Below are 19623 nucleotides of genomic sequence, written 5' to 3'. Positions count from 1 at the left end.
TTCTACACATTTTTGCATATTGCATATCGTTGTGAATACCATATATCTATATATGCATATATGCAAGTCTGTCTATGAGTATGAAGCAACCCTTTTATTTCCCTTCCGACTTGATCACATCCAAATTAACTTACTGCAAAGACATTTTTCCTCTTCTCAATGGTAGTCCAGCAAGCGGAAGCAGTTTAGCCGGCTGCTCTTCCATTTCATATGAGGTGGATGGTTTTTCGGATCGAGGAGCCCACTCACTGTCTTCATGAAATTACAGATCAATACGCATGCATCTAAGCCAAAAAGCATGACTTAATGATCAAGGTCATCCGTGCGAGGGAATCAAGCATTTTTTTTGTCCGAAATCACCAAATTATTAACTTGTATTTTTCTTGATTTTCGAGTGATCTAGCTGTTAATAAAGATAAAGAAATACTTTAACTATAAAATAAATACACAAAAATAAATTTATAAACTGATGTAGCTTGATATAATACATCAGATTGTATATATATTTTTAATATAAATTATATCTAATGCATCACGTGAACCAATATACGTTAGTTTGTATGTTTATTTATGTAATATGTTTATGTTTATAACAGTTATCTTAAAGGTATGCATGTTGCTGTCCCGTCATTAACGGAAGAATCATGCATGTTATTTTAATTAGTGCAGTACCTGAGTACTCAATAATTAATAGCTAGCGCCAGTGTTCTTGTGATATGTTGTCAATTCAGTCGATCGAGATCCTAAAGATTAACGGTAGTGCATGCTGATCACGTTATATATTGTAGTAGAGCTAGATGTAATCAATTACTTTTGTGCAATTGATTCAATGATTGATATGTAATAGTAGTTTCATGTTGCGCAAATCATGTATTGTCCATATCTATTGACTTCATCATCAGCATGAACCACATTCCGCTGCATCTATCACGTACGTACCTATCTGATGATCTGTTGATTAATGATAAGTTGGAAATTCAACTCAAGCAATTGAGGAGAGATTCCCTAGCATTTAAAATTGATGATCGCATGCATGCATGGTGTGAAAGACGTGTTTCATGTATACCACTAATTGTACGGTTGACCTGCAATAGATGAGATAGTGGTACGGGGTGTTTAGAAAAATTTTGATGCCTAAGTTAGAGAGAAGTAGTCTCAATATAAGTATATGAATGAATGATAATAAGTTACCTTTAGGTATTATTTATAAGAGGAAAATGATGATAATGACTAGCTTTAGAGTTTATCTTGGAGACTTCCAGAATAAATTGGTAGGATAACCTTCCTGATCAATTAGAAGTGTTATCTATTCTCTATATTATCCAACATGAGTCAGTAAGTTCAATCTCTGGATTTGCAGATAATCTTGATTCTTGAAGCCTCAGACTTGGGCCATCCAACACACGGGTTCATTCTTCCAAAGCCCTAAATATCCATTTCAATTATCCCGCTAATTTCCTTTCTGCCTGTAAGTGAGAAATTTATCAATTTGTGCTTTTCCTTTATCCTACTAATTTGGAACAAATGGACAACCCCTGAGATCGTTACCTCACTGAGGGTTTATGCTAAATAATTAACGTGTCTGCTTTGGAAGATTCAACTTCCCGTTATGTTAAAGACGTGGCCCACATCATCTGTAACTATTCTAGTGCTTTTATTCATTATTTTTCTTTTATTTAAAAAATGATAACCAATGGAATTGCCACCGTTTCGTCTTTCCAATAATCCTCTCATCAATGCTTCTTTTGCTGCTCACTTCTTTCATCTTTTTGCATCATTTCCTCTTCTCGTTTTCTTTCTTCCCTTAACTTTCTTCTCAAGTTTTAAGAAAGACTTGCAACCCTTCACCCTTTTGATCTTGTTTCTTCCAATCCATATGACAAATGGCTCAACGTGGTTCTTCCCGTGTTCCCAATCGAGCTTTTGTCCAAGCCCCATCAATGGTTTCCTCTCACTCTACGCCTGAATCCAAACTCCACATTTCTTTGAGGGGTTCAAGTAGTGCTCCACACTCATCGACCGAGATTTGACAATGTTGAAAACTTCATATCACATCCCCGACATCGTGGTCTCACTATTCCCTCTGAGGGCGCCATGAACGAGGAGGGCTTCTCAAGGAGAGTTGCTCTTCCAGTTTGTACCCTAACACACAATTTGCACCTTCCATTCTGCTGTCCCGTTCATGATGTCCTTGATTTCCTCCAATTGGCTCCTACCCAACTTCATTCACATGGTTGGCATGTGTTTTTGTGCTCATATGTGGTGTTTTGTATGGTTTTGGAACCTTTGGAACCTCTCGGGGAGGTGTACTTGGATCTAACTATTCACGAATTTTTGTATTTCTACTCTATGAAAGGGCCATAAGGTAATATTAGGGTTAATTAATACAATAGTCCCAAAAAGATCCACGAAAAGATCTTCACTTGGTTTCTTCCATTAGTATTAAAGGGTATTTATCCAAGAGCCACTATATATGAGGAAGTATATATGGTTGTTGAATCCAAGGATTCAAGTTTCATGTGATTATAAATCTACACATGGATTTTAATGATAACAAATGAATTCAAAGAATAAAGAAGTTTCAAACTCAAATTATCTATATAACGGAGTCAAACACATCAAAGAACCAAGTATGAGCAAGAAGGAAACAAGTTCACATTAAAGTCATAGAATAATGTTGTAAATCTCTTAAAATTCAAAATTAGGATTAATGCTCAAAATTAATATTTTATCATAAAATATTAAAATACATTTTCCACATGTGCATGAATATTTTTTAAAATTAAATTTGAAAATTTTGAAAGATGATTGATTGTCATCTTTTACATGTGCATGCCTTGATTAAAAGGTTGAACTTTGAAAATATTAAACATGATTGATTGTCATCTTTTACATGTGCATGCCTTGATTAAAGGGTTGAATTTTGAAAATATTAAAGATGATTGATTATCATCTTTCACATGTGCATGTTTTATTTGAATATTTTCAAAAGTGATTGATACTTTTTTAGACTTATAATAAAAGTAGATGATTTTGTTTGAATTTTGTGAAAAGTAAAGTGTGCTCCTTTTGTCATATATAAAAAGTAAAACATTAGGTTTGAATTTTTTGAAAAAGAAAGTGTGCTCCTTTTGTCATATGCAAAAAGTAAAAGATTAGGTTTGAATTTTTTGAAAAGGAAAGTGTGCTCCTTTTGTCATATGCCAAAAATAAAAGATTAGGTTTATTTTTTTGGAAAAGTGAATGATGCTGTCTTTGACATGTGAATTTTTTTAAATTTGAATATGAAGTCTCATATGCCTATAAATATATCATTTGAGAGCTTCACATTCACAACATCCAGAGTATATAACATTCATTCAAAACTTTCATTCTCTCTTCTCTAAGCATTGAGCCTTAATCCTTGTTCATTTTGAGAGATATAGTTTGTGCTGTATTGTTCTCATTTCACTCATTGAGGAGTGTTTTCTGATAACCTACCCACTATCAGCTTTTGTATCAGAAAAATAGTGTGTATAACCCTTGTGCGTGTAGAAAGTATTCTACACGGGGAATAGTTGAATTACCACGTATAAGGTGATTGCAAGTGTAGAGGGTGTTCTACACGGATCTTTTGTAGCGGTGTTGTTCAAAGGTGTAATAGGTTTTTATCTCCACCTGAAGGAGGTTGAATAGTGAATTTAGGAATCCTCAAGGGGTAGCTTGAGGCGAGGACGTAGGCAGTGGGGCCGAACCTCGTTAACATACTGAGTTTGCTTCTCTCTTACCCTTACTCTTTATATTTATTGTTATTTCATATTTTGTTTATATTTTATATTATATATTTGATTTATAATTGTTATTTTTTTTAATACAACTCAATTCACCCCCTCTTGTTTTAGTCATCTGGGCAACAATTGGTATCAGAGCTAGTTGACCTGTACTGTTCATACAGGCAGATCACTCATGGGAACTCTCGCTTGTGACTGTGTCACCGAAGCAAGACTCTCCGACCATGAGTGACGGTGCACCGGTAGAGACGATGGCCGGCTAGTCTGGTAGGTACAATTGTTAGGTGACATAGGTGCGGCCTATGATCAGTAACAATTGGTATCAGAGCTAGTTGAGCTGTACTGTTCATACAGGCAGATCACTCATGGAAACTCTCGCTTGTGACTGTGTCACCCAAGCAAGACTCTCCGACCATGGGTGACGGTGCACCGGTAGAGACGGTGGCCGGCTAGTCTGGTAGGTACAATTGTTAGCTGACATAGGTGCGGCCTATGATCAGTAACAATTGGTATCAGAGCTAAGATCTCTATTATAAGATTAATTATCTTTTGAGTTAAGATCTTATGGCTAACATTGCAGTTTCATTTGGTGAAGGTCAATCTAGCAGTCGGCCTTCACTCTTTTGTGGAGATAATTACTCATTCTGGAAAGTTAGAATGAGAACATTTCTTCAAACTCAAGGTAGATAAATCTGGAAATGTATTGAAAATGGACCTTATATTCCAACAAAAGTGGTTGATGGAGTAAAGGTCAAAAAGGAAGAAAAAGAATTTGATCGTGAAGACGATAGACTTTATACTTTAAATTTAACTGCTATGAATTTATTATATAATGCTCTTAATGGAAATGAGTTTAATAGAATAATGAATTGCACTACGGCAAAGGAAATTTGGGATAACTTGGAAGTAACTTATGAAGGAACTTCGCAAGTTAAGGAATCAAAAAATTTATATTCTTACTCATGAATATGAAATGTTTAAGATGAATGATGATGAATCTATTTCTAGTATGCACACTCATTTTACTAATATCATAAACAGCTTGACAGCTCTTGGCAAAGTTTATTCCAAGGTGGAGATAGTAAGAAAAATTCTCAACTCTTTACCAAAACGTTGAGAATCAAAAGTTACAGCGATTCTTGAAGGTAGAGACCTCAAAAAGCTCGAAGTCAATAAACTTATCGGGTCACTTATCACCCATGAGTACATATTGAAAAGAGGAGAAGAAGAAGAAAAGCCAAAGAAAAACTTAGCACTTAAAGCTGTTCCTCATGAAAGTGAAAGTGATGAAGACGAGGAAAATGACGATAAAGATGAAGAAGTTGCGATGATAACAAGAAGAATTCAGAAGTTCTTGAAGAAAAATAGAACTCATCCGAGGAAATTTTTCAAAAAGTTTTTCAAGAAAGATTCAGATAAAAATGACACTTTAATTTGTTATAAATGCAATAAATCTAGTCATATCAAGTCAGATTATCCTCTGCTAAAGAAAGATCGAAACAGGGGCAAAAAAGCAATGAAAGTTATATGGGATGATGATTCAAGTAGCTCAGATAGTGAAGCAAGCAATGAAGAATCAGCAAATCTTTGTCTTATGGTTAAAGATGACATTGAGGTAACAAATCTTGATAATATTGAAAATCCTTCATATGAAAAATTGCAAAATATTTTAGAAGAGGTTTATGAGAAATTTGAAAAATTGGGTATTAAATATATTACTTTGAAAAAGAAAAATTCTTCTTTAACAAATGGAATTGATATTTTAAGAAAAGAAAATATCATTTTGAAATATGAAAATCTTGAATTGAATAAGAAGAAAACCGATTTAGAAAATATTGATGAAAACTTTACGAATGGAAAAATAAATTTTGAAAAATTTCTTGGTAGTCAAAGATGTGTTTTTGATAAGGCAGGTTTGGGATATATGCCAAAACAAAAATACAAACCTTATAAAAATTTTTTTGATAATCTTGCTAAATCAAAAATCAATAATCAAAATTCTTTTCATAAAAATAATTTTGTTAAAAAAATTATTATTATAATCATTCAAATTCTTCATATATGTCACATGCTATTTGCAATTTCTGTAATAGAAATGGTCATAATTATCATACTTGTCCTATTAGAAGAAATCATACAATGACTATTAGGGCCATATGGGTACCTAAAAATCTTATTTTTTCTAATACTAATAAATAAAGGACCTAAAGAACTTGGGTACTAAGAAAAATCATTTTAATTGTTTTTATAGGTATGCATGAAGTCATCCATAAGTAAAAATAAATGGTTTTTAGATAGTGGATGTTCAAGACACATGACGGGAGATAAGACTAAGTTCTTTGATCTTAGATCTAAAGAAGAAGGACACGTGACATTTGGAGACAATTCGAAAGGGAAGATCTTGGGAATAGGTAAAATTGGTAATGAATCTTCTCTCATAATTGAAGATGTTCTACTTGTTGAAGGTTTAAAATATAATCTTTTGAGTATAAGTCAATTATGTGATAAAGGATTTACAGTTACTTTCAAAATGGATAAATGCATTATTTTGAATGATCATGATTGTAATATTTGTTTTATTGCTTTTAAAAACAATAATGTTTATACAATCGATTTTGAAGAAATTACCTCACAAGATGCTATTTGCTTTTCAGGTCAAAATGAAACTAGTTGGCTATGGCATAGAAGATTAGGTCATACCAATATGAAACTTATTTCCAAATTTTCAAAAAATGATCTTGTGAGAGGTTTACCAAAAACAAATTTTCTTAAAAACAAAATTTGTGATGCATGTCAATTTGGTAAACAAACAGAAACTTCTTTTAAAACTAAGAAACATATTTCCACTACTAGATCATTGCAACTGATACACATGGATCTTTTTGGACCAAATAGAGTTGCAAGTCTAGGAGGAAAATATTATGCATTTGTTATTTTTGATGATTTCTCTAGATATACTTGGGTCATCTTTCTTGTTCATAAAGATGAGACACATAATGCCTTTACCAAGTTATGCAAGAGAATTCAAAATGAAAATGGCTATACTATTTCAAGTATTCGAAGTGATAAGAGAAAAAAGTTTGTTAATAAAAATATTGAAACATTTTGTGATGAAAATGGTTTTGTGCATAATTTTTCTGCTCCTCGAACTCCTCAACAAAATGGGGTAGTAGAGAGGAAAAATAGATCTCTTCAAGAGATGGCAAGAACAATGCTCAATGAGAACAACTTGCCTAGTTATTTTTGGGCTGAAGCGGTAAGTACTGCATGTTATGTTATAAATAGAGTTATGCTAAGGTCTAAGTTAGATAAAATCCCCTATGAGCTTTGGAATGAGAAAAAAACATTGGTTACTTTCATGTATTTGGATGCAAATGTTTTATTTTGAATGACAGGGATAATTTAGGCAAGTTTGATGTAAAATCTGATGAAGGTATCTTTGTCGGGTATTCTACTAATAGTAAATCTTATAGAGTATTCAATAAAAAGACTTTGACTGTACAATAATCTATGCATGTAATATTTGATGAATCTAATTCTCCACTCTCCAAGAAATCTATTGATGAAGAAACAGGAGGTATAAATAACACGGAAAATCTCAATCTCAACAAAGAGAAAATAATAGAGGAAGTTCAACATAGAGCCATCAGGAAAGATCATCAAAATTTAATACAAGATGCAACCAAACAATGGAAATTTACGAAAGATCATCCAGTGGAACAAATTTTGGGAGAACCTTCATAAGGTGTAAGTACTCGATCATCTCTTAGAAATATTTGCAATCATACTGCTTTTCTATCTCAAATTGAACCCAAAAATATTGATGACGCACTTCTTGATGAATCTTGGATTCTAGCTATGCAAGAAGAGTTGAATCAATTTGAAAGAAATGATATTTAGAAGCTATTCAAATGCTACTTGCATATGCTTGTTATAAAGATTTTAAACTTTTTCAAATGGATGTTAAAAGTTCTTTCTTAAATGGTTTTATAAATGAAGAGGTATATGTTGAGCAACCTCCAGGTTTTGAAAATCATATTTCCCCAAATCATGTTTTCAAACTCACAAAAGCACTATATGGACTTAAACAAGCTCCTAGAGCTTGGTACGAGAGACTCAGTGGTTTCTTGATTGAAAAAGGTTTTTCAAGAGTAAAAATCGACACAACTCTTTTCATTAAATATGAAAATGATGATATTCTTTTGATTCGGATTTATTTTGATAATATAATATTCGATGCTACTAATAAAAATATGTGTCAAGTTTTTGCTAAGACTATGCAGAAAGGATTTGAGATAAGCATGATGGGAGAACTTACATTCTTTCTCGGATTGCAAATTAAGCAAGCAAAAAGTGGGACATTCATCAATCAATCAAAATATATTAAGGAATTACTGAAGAAGTTTGGGCTGGAAAATGCTAAGGAAATTGGAATACCAAAGAGCCCATCAACTAAACTTGATAAAGATGAATCCGGTAAGCCAGTTGATTCGAAGATACATCGAGGTATGATTGGTAGCTTATTATATTTAACAGCCAGTAGACCAGATATTATGTTTAGTGTATGCTTATGTGCACGCTTTCAATCATCTCCAAAATAATCACATTTAATTGCAGTTAAGCGCATTCTTAGATATCTTAGTGGTACAATTAACCTAGGGTTATGGTACCCTAAGCATACATCTTTCGATCTAATCAGCTACACAGATGCAGATTATGCTGGCTGTAAAATAGATCGAAAAAGCATTAGTGGAGCATGCCATTTCTTAGGTCATGCACTAGTTTCCTGGTTTAGTAAAAAATAAAATTCTGTTACACTATCTACTGCTGAGACAGAATATGTTGCTGCCAGTAGTTGTTGTGCTCAAGTTCTCTATATGAAGCAACAACTTGAAGATTTTAAACTCATATATAATCACATTCCAATCAAATGTGATAATACAAGTGCTATAAATCTTTCAAAGAACCCAATATAACATTCTAGAACTAAGCATATTGAAATAAGATATCATTTTCTTCGAGATCATGTGCAGAAAGGCGATATAGTACTAGAATTCACAAACACACACGATCAGTTAGCAGATATTTTCACAAAACCTTTACCAGAAGATAGATTATGTATGATCAGAAGAGAAATAGGTATGATGCATGCTATGAATATCTCTTAAAAGATAGACTAGAGTCAATAAAAATAGAGATAGATTTTTGAAATACTTTTACATAAACTTGAGATTCTTATCCTCATGTTTGAGACGCTCATTCTCTTCATACAATATCATGTCATTCTTATCCATGGGAACCAGCAAGCGGAATAAAGAATCTAATAAAGATTTCAACTGTTTATTCTTCTGCCGAATGATTCCTTCCCTTGTGTGAGACTCTTGAACAATTCGTTGAAGTACAACAATTTGTTTTTCGAGCTTTTCAACTTCATGATTTTTGGCTTGTAGCCTTTGAGAAAAAGCAACAATAGAGGAAGAGTAGTGAGTCCCAAGACTCACCAAGTCATAAATAGCATCAGAATCTAACTTATTAGTCAGATTATTATTTTCCTGCTGCAACATGGCACCAATGGCAGCTGCAGAAAGGACAGGAGGTTGAGATGCAGATTGTCTCATGGATGGATCTAGAGAAATGTTAGAAGAATGGGACATTGAGAAAAGAATAGAAGGCTTAAAACGAGAATGTTGAAGGAATGCAGATGAGTTATAGAGATGAGAAGAAAACTTGATGCGGATTGGATAAACTTCAGGACTGATTTTATAGATATAGCATAAAGAATAAGACAAACTATTGTCTCTTCAAATCTTATTTAGTCAAAAGAAATACAAGATATGCTGGACACACATTGTCAAAAGTTTTCTTACTAAGCCAGCGAGATTAACAGTAGATTGTCCCTATTTTTCTAGTAAACGATGAACCTCTGTTGTTATCTCCCTATGTTGACCTTGTATCTGAACCCTTTATCGTTCCAGCTCCTCTATTCGTAGTTACAGATCATGAGCATACCAATCTGCAAATTTTTTTAACTCTTGGTTTTCTTGCTTTAGTCTTTTATTCTCATTATCCTTATTAGCAAGCTTCTGTCGTAACTCAGATATTTGCATGTTAAGATGATCAATCTCACTCACCCTCGCCATTAACTTCCGAGACATGATCGTAATAGAAGCAGCATATTGACTACTGAGCATTCTTGATTCTGCAATAATCTCAGAATCAGCCTTACTAAAAAAACGATTCTCTGCTCCTATCATGGTATTGACGGCCTCAGGAGAGAAGATTGATGATTGATGCGTTAAGGGTTCCTGATTCAAGTCTGGAACATTAGTGGAAGAGAATTGCTCAGCCATTCTATCGTTGTGGAAAAATAGAACTCAGGTCAAGAAGCGATGTATTTTTTTGGCATCCGATAGATGAAAATGCTCATTTTTTTTATAGACATTCAGAGCCTTCAATCACGTTTGTCAACAACATCAGACAATTGTTTAAATCTCCAGCCGCACTAAATTCATAGAGTTAGGCCTTGAGATTTTGCAGCATTTGTCGAGTCACGGACGGCTCCTTTTTCAACTATCTACAGTGCTATTAAACGCATCGTTTTCTTCAGTCCATTTACTTGCTGCCGATCCTTTTTAATGATGCCAAAAGGGGGAGAAGTTTTAGACTAGAATATTAATATTGTTTAAATTGCTAAACTTGTTATATATGCTTGAAATTATATTTATACTTTTGCTTGAAAAACTAACGCATATTTTCAGGGGGAGCTTAAGTATTAATACAGGTTTCAAGCACTATCAAGTATTTGTCATCATCAAAAAGGGGGAGATTGTTGAACCCAATGTTTCAAGTTTCATGTGATTATAAATCTACACATGGATTTTGATGATAACAAATGAATTCAAAGAATAAAGGAGTTTCAAACTCAAGTTGTCTACACAATGGAGTCAAGCACATCAAAGAACCAAGTATGAGCAAGAAGGAAATAAGTTCACATTAAAATCATAGAGTAATGTTGTAAATCTCTTAAAATTCGAAATTATGATTAATACTCAAAATTAATATTTTATCATAAAGCATTAAAATACATTTTCCACATGTGCATGAATATTTTTGAAAATTAAATTTGAAAATTTTGAAAGATGATTGATTGTCATCTTTTACATGTGCATGTCTTGATTAAAGGGTTGAATTTTGAAAATATTAAAGATGATTGATTGTCATATTTTACATGCACATCTTTTACATGTGTATACCTTGATTAAAGGGTTGAACTTTGAAAATATTAAAGATGATTGATTGTCATCTTTCACATGTGCATGTTTTATTTGAATATTTTCAAAAGTGATTGATGCTTTTTTAGACTTATACAAAAAGTAGATGATTTTGTTTGAATTTTGTGAAAAGTAAAGTGTGCTCCTTTTGTCATATACAAAACGTAAAAGATTAGGTTTGAATTTTTTGAAAAAGAAAATGTGCTCCTTTTGTCATATGCAAAAAGTAAAAAATTAGGTTTGAATTTTTTGAAAAGGAAAGTGTGCTCCTTTTGTCAAATGCCAAAAGTAAAAGATTAGGTTTGATTTTTTTGAAAAAGTGAATGATGTTGTCTTTGACATGTGAATTTTTTTAAATTTGAATATGAAGTCTCATATGTCTATAAATAGATCATTTGAGAGCTTCACATTCACAATATCCAGAGCATACAACATTCATTCAAAACTTTCATTCTCTCTTCTCTAAGTATTGAACCTTAATCCTTATTCATTTTGAGAGATATAGTTTGCGCTGTATTGTTCTTATTTCACTCATTGAGGAGTGTTTTCTGATAACCTACCCACTATCAGCTTTTGTATCAGAAAAAGTGTGTGTATAACCCTTATGCGTGTAGAAAGTATTCTACACGGGAAATAGTTGAATTACCACGTGTAAGGTGATTGCAAGTGTAGAGGGTGTTCTATACGGATCTTTTGTAGCGATGTTGTTCAAAGGTGTAATAGGTTTCTATCTCCACCTGAAGGAGGTTGAATAGTGAATTTGGAAATCCTCAAGAGGTAACTTGAGGCGAGGACGTAGGCAGTGGGGCCGAATCTCGTTAACATACTGAGTTTGCTTCTCTCTTACCCTTACTCTTTATATTTATTGTTATTTCATATTTTGTTTATATTTTATATTATATATTTGATTTATAATTGTTATTTTTTTTAATACAACTCAATTTACCCCCCTTTTATTTTAGTCATCTGGGTAACAATAGTTATAACTAGTGGACTTGATATGCATGGCTTGTACGGAGATTGATTTATTATTATTATTATTATTAATTGTCATGCCGTGACGATCCTTATTATTATATATAATACGGCCTTTAATTAGAATATTATGACTCAAGTAGTACAGTGTGTGTATAACAACAAATTAAGGGGGATTGGAGCTCTAATTAGGTCTGCAAGCTGCTAGCTAGGTTTTTGGAGAACCTGCATTCGAAGACTAGTACTCATGTATGCCTACGCTTAGCATGAATGCTGGCCTTGCCACCATTCCAAAGTACACCTGTGCATTGTGTGCTGCATGCATGGCTATGTAAAACTGGGATAGTGGTAAGTGGTGGAGACCCACGTACGTAACAGGCCGGCCAACCTGAACTTAGCTGAAAATTAGTATTCACGCTAGGGTACAGAAGATGCAAACTACTCCCAATCCATGAAATCTCATGACATCTTTTCATTGCTAGCAGCAAGTGTATACATGTACACGTACACGAAATTAAAAATATACATGTACACGAAATTGAACCCACAATTACTTTTGTTATAATATTATGCTAGCTTCAGCCAGGCCTCCAGTTTTCTTTTTGGTAGGCAAATCTTAAAAATGATAAGTAATGGTTTAAAATATAATATAAATAATTAAAATTTTAAACTTATTTAATTATTATTTTAACTTTTTGAGATAAACAGTAATTTTACATGATATCAAAATAGAGATTCTAAATTTGAGTCCTGATGCTATACTCTATACATTAAATTAAATATTTTACGTATTAGATCTATTAATTAAGAGAAAGAGTTTAGTATACGTATAAAAAAATATTAAAAATAAAATACAAATAATAACATCCACCTCTCACCTTCAATTTAAAGTTTAGAAAGTGATTCGACAAAACCCACTATATTGATTTCCCCCAACATGTTACCTTTTTTTCATGCTTCTTTGCAGAATTCTGTACTTCTTATTAAGTTCCCAACCCCAAAATAAAGGCCATTTTCTTGTCACTAAAACATTGGTACAGTACCTTTTAATAATGATGTTTTTTAAGTGACCTCGATCGAGAGGTCTCAAGTTCAACTTCTTATAATTTTCTACCTTTATTTTTGAAAGGGGGAATATTGTCCCATAACCACAAAACTGCAATCTTTTGGTCTCTGGCCGCCCTTGATCATGCAGTCTAGCTAGGTGTAATGCACCGCCCATGGTTGGCATTCCATTCCATGGACATGTCACTTTGTCTGCACCATCATTTGATGTAATCTCATCCTCATGACTGGTTTGTTTTTGTCTTTATATGATCGGGATTTAATTTATTATAACTTCAATCCCCTTTGTGTTAGATGAAAAATTTAGATACAAACACAACTGAATATTAATTTAATATGATTGGTTAAAAAATAGATTTTATTAAAAATAATATTAATTTAAATTTTAAATATAAATAAATTAATATTGATACATATATTAATACGTAATTTTATTTATATGTAACAAAACTCGTATTTATAATTCCATCCTGCTTTTGCTTTCTAGCTTACTCGTTTACCTATCAATGACTTGTTAGATCACTCACGAATCTTATAAAACTTCCCCAAAATATGGGAGTAGTTTGTATGGTGATGATGATGGCCCTGATAACTCCGAGAAATAATGACAGTTGCATAAAGTAAATATATTAAATTTAAATACTTGTTTTATAAATAAAAATATATAGATTTATATTAAAAATGATAATTTATTTATTTATATTTTTTTAAAATGAGATTTTTTTTTTTTTTTACAAAGACTTGTACAGAACTTGTTGAACCAAACAATCCACTCTCCTATAGTCCTATATGCAAAACACATTTACTTTATTGACCAAAATTCATGCATATTTGGGGAAAAAAAGGTACAATTTACACACATAATATCAAGATGGAGTACTGTTACATTTGATACCCACAATTAAAATTGACATATTGCATACTTAAACAATGAAAAAAAAAATGACATTTTGTAAGCTTATTCAATTATTGTGTTGTGGTGGATAAGGAAAGGTGACGTAGTAGAATCTTAATGGTTAGATGTTAACGAGGATTCGAAAGTGTCAATTTACGATAATTAATTTAGTGATATAACATGTCGGTTTTGATAATTTAAATTACAATGTCCAAAATCTTAAATAGTTTCAGATTAAAATATATTATTCAAACATACTTTGAACCTCACTTATAATGTTGGCAAATTAAAGGGGAACGATGCATGGTAGTAGGTCATTATTACAATTAGCAAATGTTGATCGGTTGGTCAACATCATAATTATCTTACGAGTTTTGCTATATATAGTTATTTTTGTATACACCGCTGATATAATTGGTTAAAATAGTTATTTTATATTAAAAAAAAGATGCAATCAATTACATTAATAGAATACGTAAATAGTATGCAAAAGTGATTACACGTAAAATTTATGATTACCTTAATTATAGATAGCATCCGCCAAAACTTATTTTCTTATAGTGATTGGCATGCTGAAATTTATTGATTTCAAGAATGATATGTGTACTCAATGGCACAATGAACAATCATTAATATCTCTTCTATGCCTTTAAATATTCTACTTAAATGTATTTTATATACTAACAATGAAAAGGATTAACCTTAAAACGCCATGTACTAATCTTATTTTCTTTTAATATCATTTCTGGTTGATTAGGGAAAAAAATAAAATAGATATGATGTTAATATTTTCTGTGTGAAAATGACTTGGCCTTAATTTAGAATGGTGTAGAATCAAATATAATTTTCACACGCGTCAACCAATCAGCAACCTTGCTTTTTCTGACAGAAAAAGCTTTTTCACAATGAGAGAGAGAGAGAGAGAGAGAGAGAGAGAGAGAGAGACTGAAAGAGCACCACAGGTCCACAGCCATCAGACTTTGCAGTAAACAAACAGCGCCAGAGGTCCACAGCCATCAGGCTGATCAGAGAGACTGAAGGAGTAAGGAAAGTTCCCTCTTCTTTTTGGGAAGCCCACAACCTCATCCGTCGCCATTTCTTTCTGCCACTACCGGTGTCTAACTGACAATCCTCTCCTGTAAACACTGAACGCCATGGATGTTGACTTCAGGGCTTCTTGGGTCCACCCTTTCAAACACTTCTCTACAGTCCAAGCTGCGCGCATTCCCACTGGTTCATTTCTTCTTTTATCGCGTTTGATGTTTCTGGGTCTGATATAGTTATTTTGTGTTTGCAAAGGTTTCAACCTTTGTTCTGTTTCATTGTTTTATTTGAATAATGAAATGTTCGCCCAGAGTTTTGGGGTGGGTTGGAGGATCTCGTGGATGTTAAACTTAAGTTGTAATTTTTAACAAAGCAGTAGCCTAACGTGAGGATTTTCAGGGAATGGGCTGTGAAGAATTTGAAAAATTTTTATGAACTCGACCTTTTTTTTATAGGTCATGTATTAACGGACAACAAAAGAAGAAAGGTTTTTTACATATGCTGATGTTGTAAGGAAAAATTACCGATAAGATTCTAATTGTTTGTTTAATTATAACTCTTAATGGTTAAATTTCATAAGGATGCTGAATTTCTAATGACTTTTTTTTGGTTGTCTCGAATTATCAATTGGTTGTTAGTATTTGTTTCTCACTTTTAAGACAATAAGCTGAAATACACGATTTTCTATTCTCAGCTATTAATACTAGAATAAGCTCAATACTCTGCTTATATGTTTTTGCCTTATACAGCGGTGTTGTTGCCGAGTGACTATATAAGACCTTGAATCGGAGGCTTTAATTAATTACGCTGGAAGAAAGTTTATTTAGTTTGGAGGCTAGTCATTCCCTTGAAGTGATTTAGTTTTCCAAATTTTCCCAATAATGACCGCAGTGAGATGAATCTTGAGAGGTCTATGAACCATCTAAGAACACATTGGTGATGTTGAAGAACAAAGAAACTACTACATCCAAGTGTTCTGATTCTGACATAATTGAAATCAGCAGGAAGATGAGAATGATGAATATATTGACGAAATATATGAAGTTGTGAGAGGAAATCGATTTATGATTGGAAACACAAACAGATTTTATATGCACGTGTGATGAGTTCTTGAAGGAAAGATGATTTCTTCTTCCATATATACTGTTTAGAGATAAACTAAGCTTGCATGTTTTCCTCGATATTATTATTGGAAAGAGATTAGTAGTGATCGGGATGAGTCGTGCCTGTCCCAAGAAATAGTTTCCAGTTTGAATGATGAAAAATAAGCCAACAAAGTCCTCTCTCTCTCTCTCACAACATTTTCTTTGTCCGCATATACTTTCTGTTTCTCTCATGCATCCATTGTATCTATTTGTGGAATTATGGGTTTTGTTGTCCTTCAAACATATCTCTTTACTGGTCATTCATTGGTGCTAGATTGCTTTATGTTATGTCTGACAGCTCCTCTCATTCCCATCCCCAAACAGATAGCCAGTTAATATTGGATGATTCAGATGGGGAGGATGATGCAAGAGCTTGTATTCCATGCCCCTTCTGTTATGTGGACATTGCCTTGTCTATGCTCTGTAGCCACTTGCAAGAAGATCACTGCTTTGACTTAAAATGTGCAGTATGTGATTCTTTATCTGATTTTTCTTTTATCATGTATGCACTCAGTCTCAATGCCTGGATGCTGCTTCCAACTTATCTGAAGTTGAAACTTGATATATATACTTGATACAATGCATCTTATCCTTCATCCTGATTATCATACAAAATTAAAGCCATTCAGCATTAATAGCATTGGAAAAACAGAAATAAAAGTTTGTGGAGATTATGAAATTGCTTGTGTTTCTTTTGATTTTGTTTTAAATGATTCCACATTGCTATTGCAGGTTTGTCCTTTGTGTGCTGCAAATCTTGGGAAAGATGTGATTGGGCATTTTATAGTGCAGCATGCAAGCTCCCTAAAGGTACTGTTAAATAATTATGTAAAATATCATTTTACACAGAAAGTATTCTTCAAAGCATATAATATGTTGTAATCAGAAAATTATATTTTCTCTTCTTTGCAGCGGAGGCAAAAATATGAGAAATCCGGCTTCTTGAATGGCAATTCTGCAATGCTTGGCAAAAAGTTTCGAACAAATGCTGTGGTAAACAAACAAGAATTTGCACCTGATCCACTTCTCTCACAGTTTATCAACGGTATAAATGTTTTGGACCCGAAAGTTATCCAGCAAGATGAATGCTTTGGAGATGATGCTTCTGATGTGAAAAGGTATACTCCTTTCTGGTCAGAGTTTAGTATGAAGGGGTTGTCAGTTCTTTTAGGAATTGCATTGTAAATACTATTTAAATTCTAAGACATAACAATGAACAATGCTGATTAAGCACATCAGTGGTGCAAGTTATTGAAGTTCCTCCGTCTTGGGAATTGGGTTAGCCAGTAACTTAGTTGATTACAGTATACTTCTTAACATATACACCGTGGATTTTTTTCAGCTGTTATGATTGTCTTTTAATACAAAACTTATTTAAAACTATTATGATATGAGGTTCTAAGCCGTCTGTTGAACAGAGAAAAAAAGTCCTTATCAGGTGCTCTTTGTGACTGAAATCCCCCCATATATATCTGTCTATATATATATATATATACACACACATATGTGTGATGGGCTTTCCCCTCAAAAAATCAATTTAATATCATGTGATCCGATGGGCCACATATATGTATATGTATGTCTATATGTGTGTGTGTACATCTGTACGTGTGTGTGCATGCATGCGCTTGTGTGTGATTTAGTGCAGCTCTATAATGCAGTATTAGAACTTTTTGCCTATTTCTTCTTCTCTGGTTGTAAACCTTGCTTTATTCGCTCAAGATGATAATTTACAAGTTATCCTTGCTTCAAGTTATCCTTGCTTCATCTTGACTTAATCATTTTTTTCATACGGGAACTATTGAGCTCTGTGTTTAGGAAGTGGCTCTTAAATTTTTTTGTCTCACTGATAGGGCTTGAATAAACACAGTTCAATGTCTTTCACTTGATTGAAGAATCCAATCGTTCACTTTTTTAGATTTTGTTCCTTCTTTTAAGGTCAATCGGAACTACTGTCTAGAGATGTGATGATTAGGAAATAAATTGTGATTGGTAAATAATCATATACGATCGTTTAGGAGAGTAAAAAAGTACATACTTGCATGTATGAGAATAAAATCCAACGTAGGATATTGCTGATGCTTCATGCTTGTGCAGCATTGAGCCATCCTCAATGGATGAAGGTCATGAACAAGATATCGAAGAGAGAAGGCAGAAAGCAGCTTTCGTCCAACAGCTGATCCTGTCAACCATTTTCTAAGACCTATCCCCAAGTTCCTTGAAGCTCAGCAATTTCCCGAAGATGCAAACAAATTGCTTCACTCGACGATTGTGAACTACATGTTTTCTACTGGTGCTGGGTTTTTATGTGGTGCATGGTTTTAAGTTGTAAGAATAGTTTGTAAATTGCGCAGTCTAAATATTTGGTCTGGAAATGGCAAACTAATTTAAGGCAGTGTCAGTGATAGTAAGTAGTAAATATTGGTCTGGAGAATCGGCCTGTCCATGTACTAATGGGCAGAAGCAAACGTTCTGGTTATGGAGCTTATAAATCTAAATTCCAGGCACAAATTTCATGCAAAAATGGATTAGACTTTGGACAAAGAATCAGAAGAGGAACGCTGGTGGATATTCAATTTCAAGTATTAACTTGTTAAGACACCTGAATATGATTGCTGCTATATGTTTGATACTAACATCGACTCCTTGCCTTTACTTAATGAACATCCGAAGTGAAAAATAAGAAAATTTTCATGTTCTTGCAGACCTAATGATGCTAAACTTGGACATGCTTATTTACATGGGATTAGGATTATTGGTGCCAGCTCAAACTTCTAGATAAATTGAAGACTTTTATAGGCTGGTTCATATCCACTTGTACTGGCGATATCTTTATCCTGGTTCAGTTAAATCAAAAGATGCCTGGCAAACCTTTTTTGGGCCTGGTTTATTTTGGGCTTTAAGCCGATTGTGCTCGCTTGTGTGCCATTTCTTGAATTACCAGGTTGAAGCTATGGCTTGTTGGGTTTGTCGAGTCTTATTTATTTTTACGAAGGTCTTATTTGATGACATGACATGACTAAGACTTGTCGCGTAATTTTTTGTTCTGGTGAATATTCAATGAGACTTGGGCCATGGAGTACAGTTAGAAAGTTTGCTTGACATTCGTTCTATGGATCGCTCGAGCGAAGCTTAACCAGAGAGTTTACTTGACATGTTACTTACGTGAACATCAGACATAGAATTTACTCAAAATTTGCTCGACACTTCACTCAAATGAATAACGTAATAATTAAAAAATTAAAACTTTTGCCATACACTCCCATATATATATTTATTATGAACGGGCTATTTTGAATATTATAATTTTACTTCAGTGTACTTTGACATTATTTAAGAGAATTAAATCATCTACAGCTCTACAGATGTAAGCATAGTACCAAATCACGTAAATATTTGTGTTAATTTCTCATTTTATTTTATTTTCTTGCATAGTCAACATGTTGCAGTCTTCTAAA

At 33.2% G+C, this 19623-nt stretch overlaps 1 protein-coding gene across 1 annotated transcript; it reads left to right on the top strand.

Annotated features, from left to right (window-relative positions):
- The first annotated feature begins 14900 nt into the window (after window positions 1-14900).
- On the top strand, window positions 14901-18801 carry LOC122280363 (protein DEHYDRATION-INDUCED 19 homolog 6-like). The gene is made up of 5 exons (XM_043091231.1): window positions 14901-15209; window positions 16490-16632; window positions 16898-16975; window positions 17078-17283; window positions 18263-18801. The coding sequence occupies exons 1-5, from the start codon at window positions 15131-15133 to the stop codon at window positions 18363-18365; spliced, it is 609 nt and encodes a 202-aa protein (XP_042947165.1). The 5' UTR covers window positions 14901-15130; the 3' UTR covers window positions 18366-18801.
- Window positions 18802-19623: the final 822 nt, after the last annotated feature.

The sequence above is a fragment of the Carya illinoinensis genome, chromosome 11 (genome assembly GCF_018687715.1).
Source record: "Carya illinoinensis cultivar Pawnee chromosome 11, C.illinoinensisPawnee_v1, whole genome shotgun sequence".
In the NCBI taxonomy this organism is placed as follows: domain Eukaryota; kingdom Viridiplantae; phylum Streptophyta; class Magnoliopsida; order Fagales; family Juglandaceae; genus Carya; species Carya illinoinensis.
The sequence above is the reverse complement of the archived record's forward strand: the minus strand, read 5'-3'. Positions and strand labels throughout refer to the sequence as shown.

Excerpts from the sequence above, each read along its gene's own strand:
- LOC122280363 (XM_043091231.1), top strand. The coding sequence starts at position 15,131 with ATGGATGTTGACTTCAGGGCTTCTTGGGTCCACCCTTTCAAACACTTC. Across the intron at positions 16,976-17,077 it reads AGCATGCAAGCTCCCTAAAG|CGGAGGCAAAAATATGAGAA; the intron begins GTACTGTTAAAT and ends TCTTCTTTGCAG. Across the intron at positions 17,284-18,262 it reads GATGCTTCTGATGTGAAAAG|CATTGAGCCATCCTCAATGG; the intron begins GTATACTCCTTT and ends ATGCTTGTGCAG.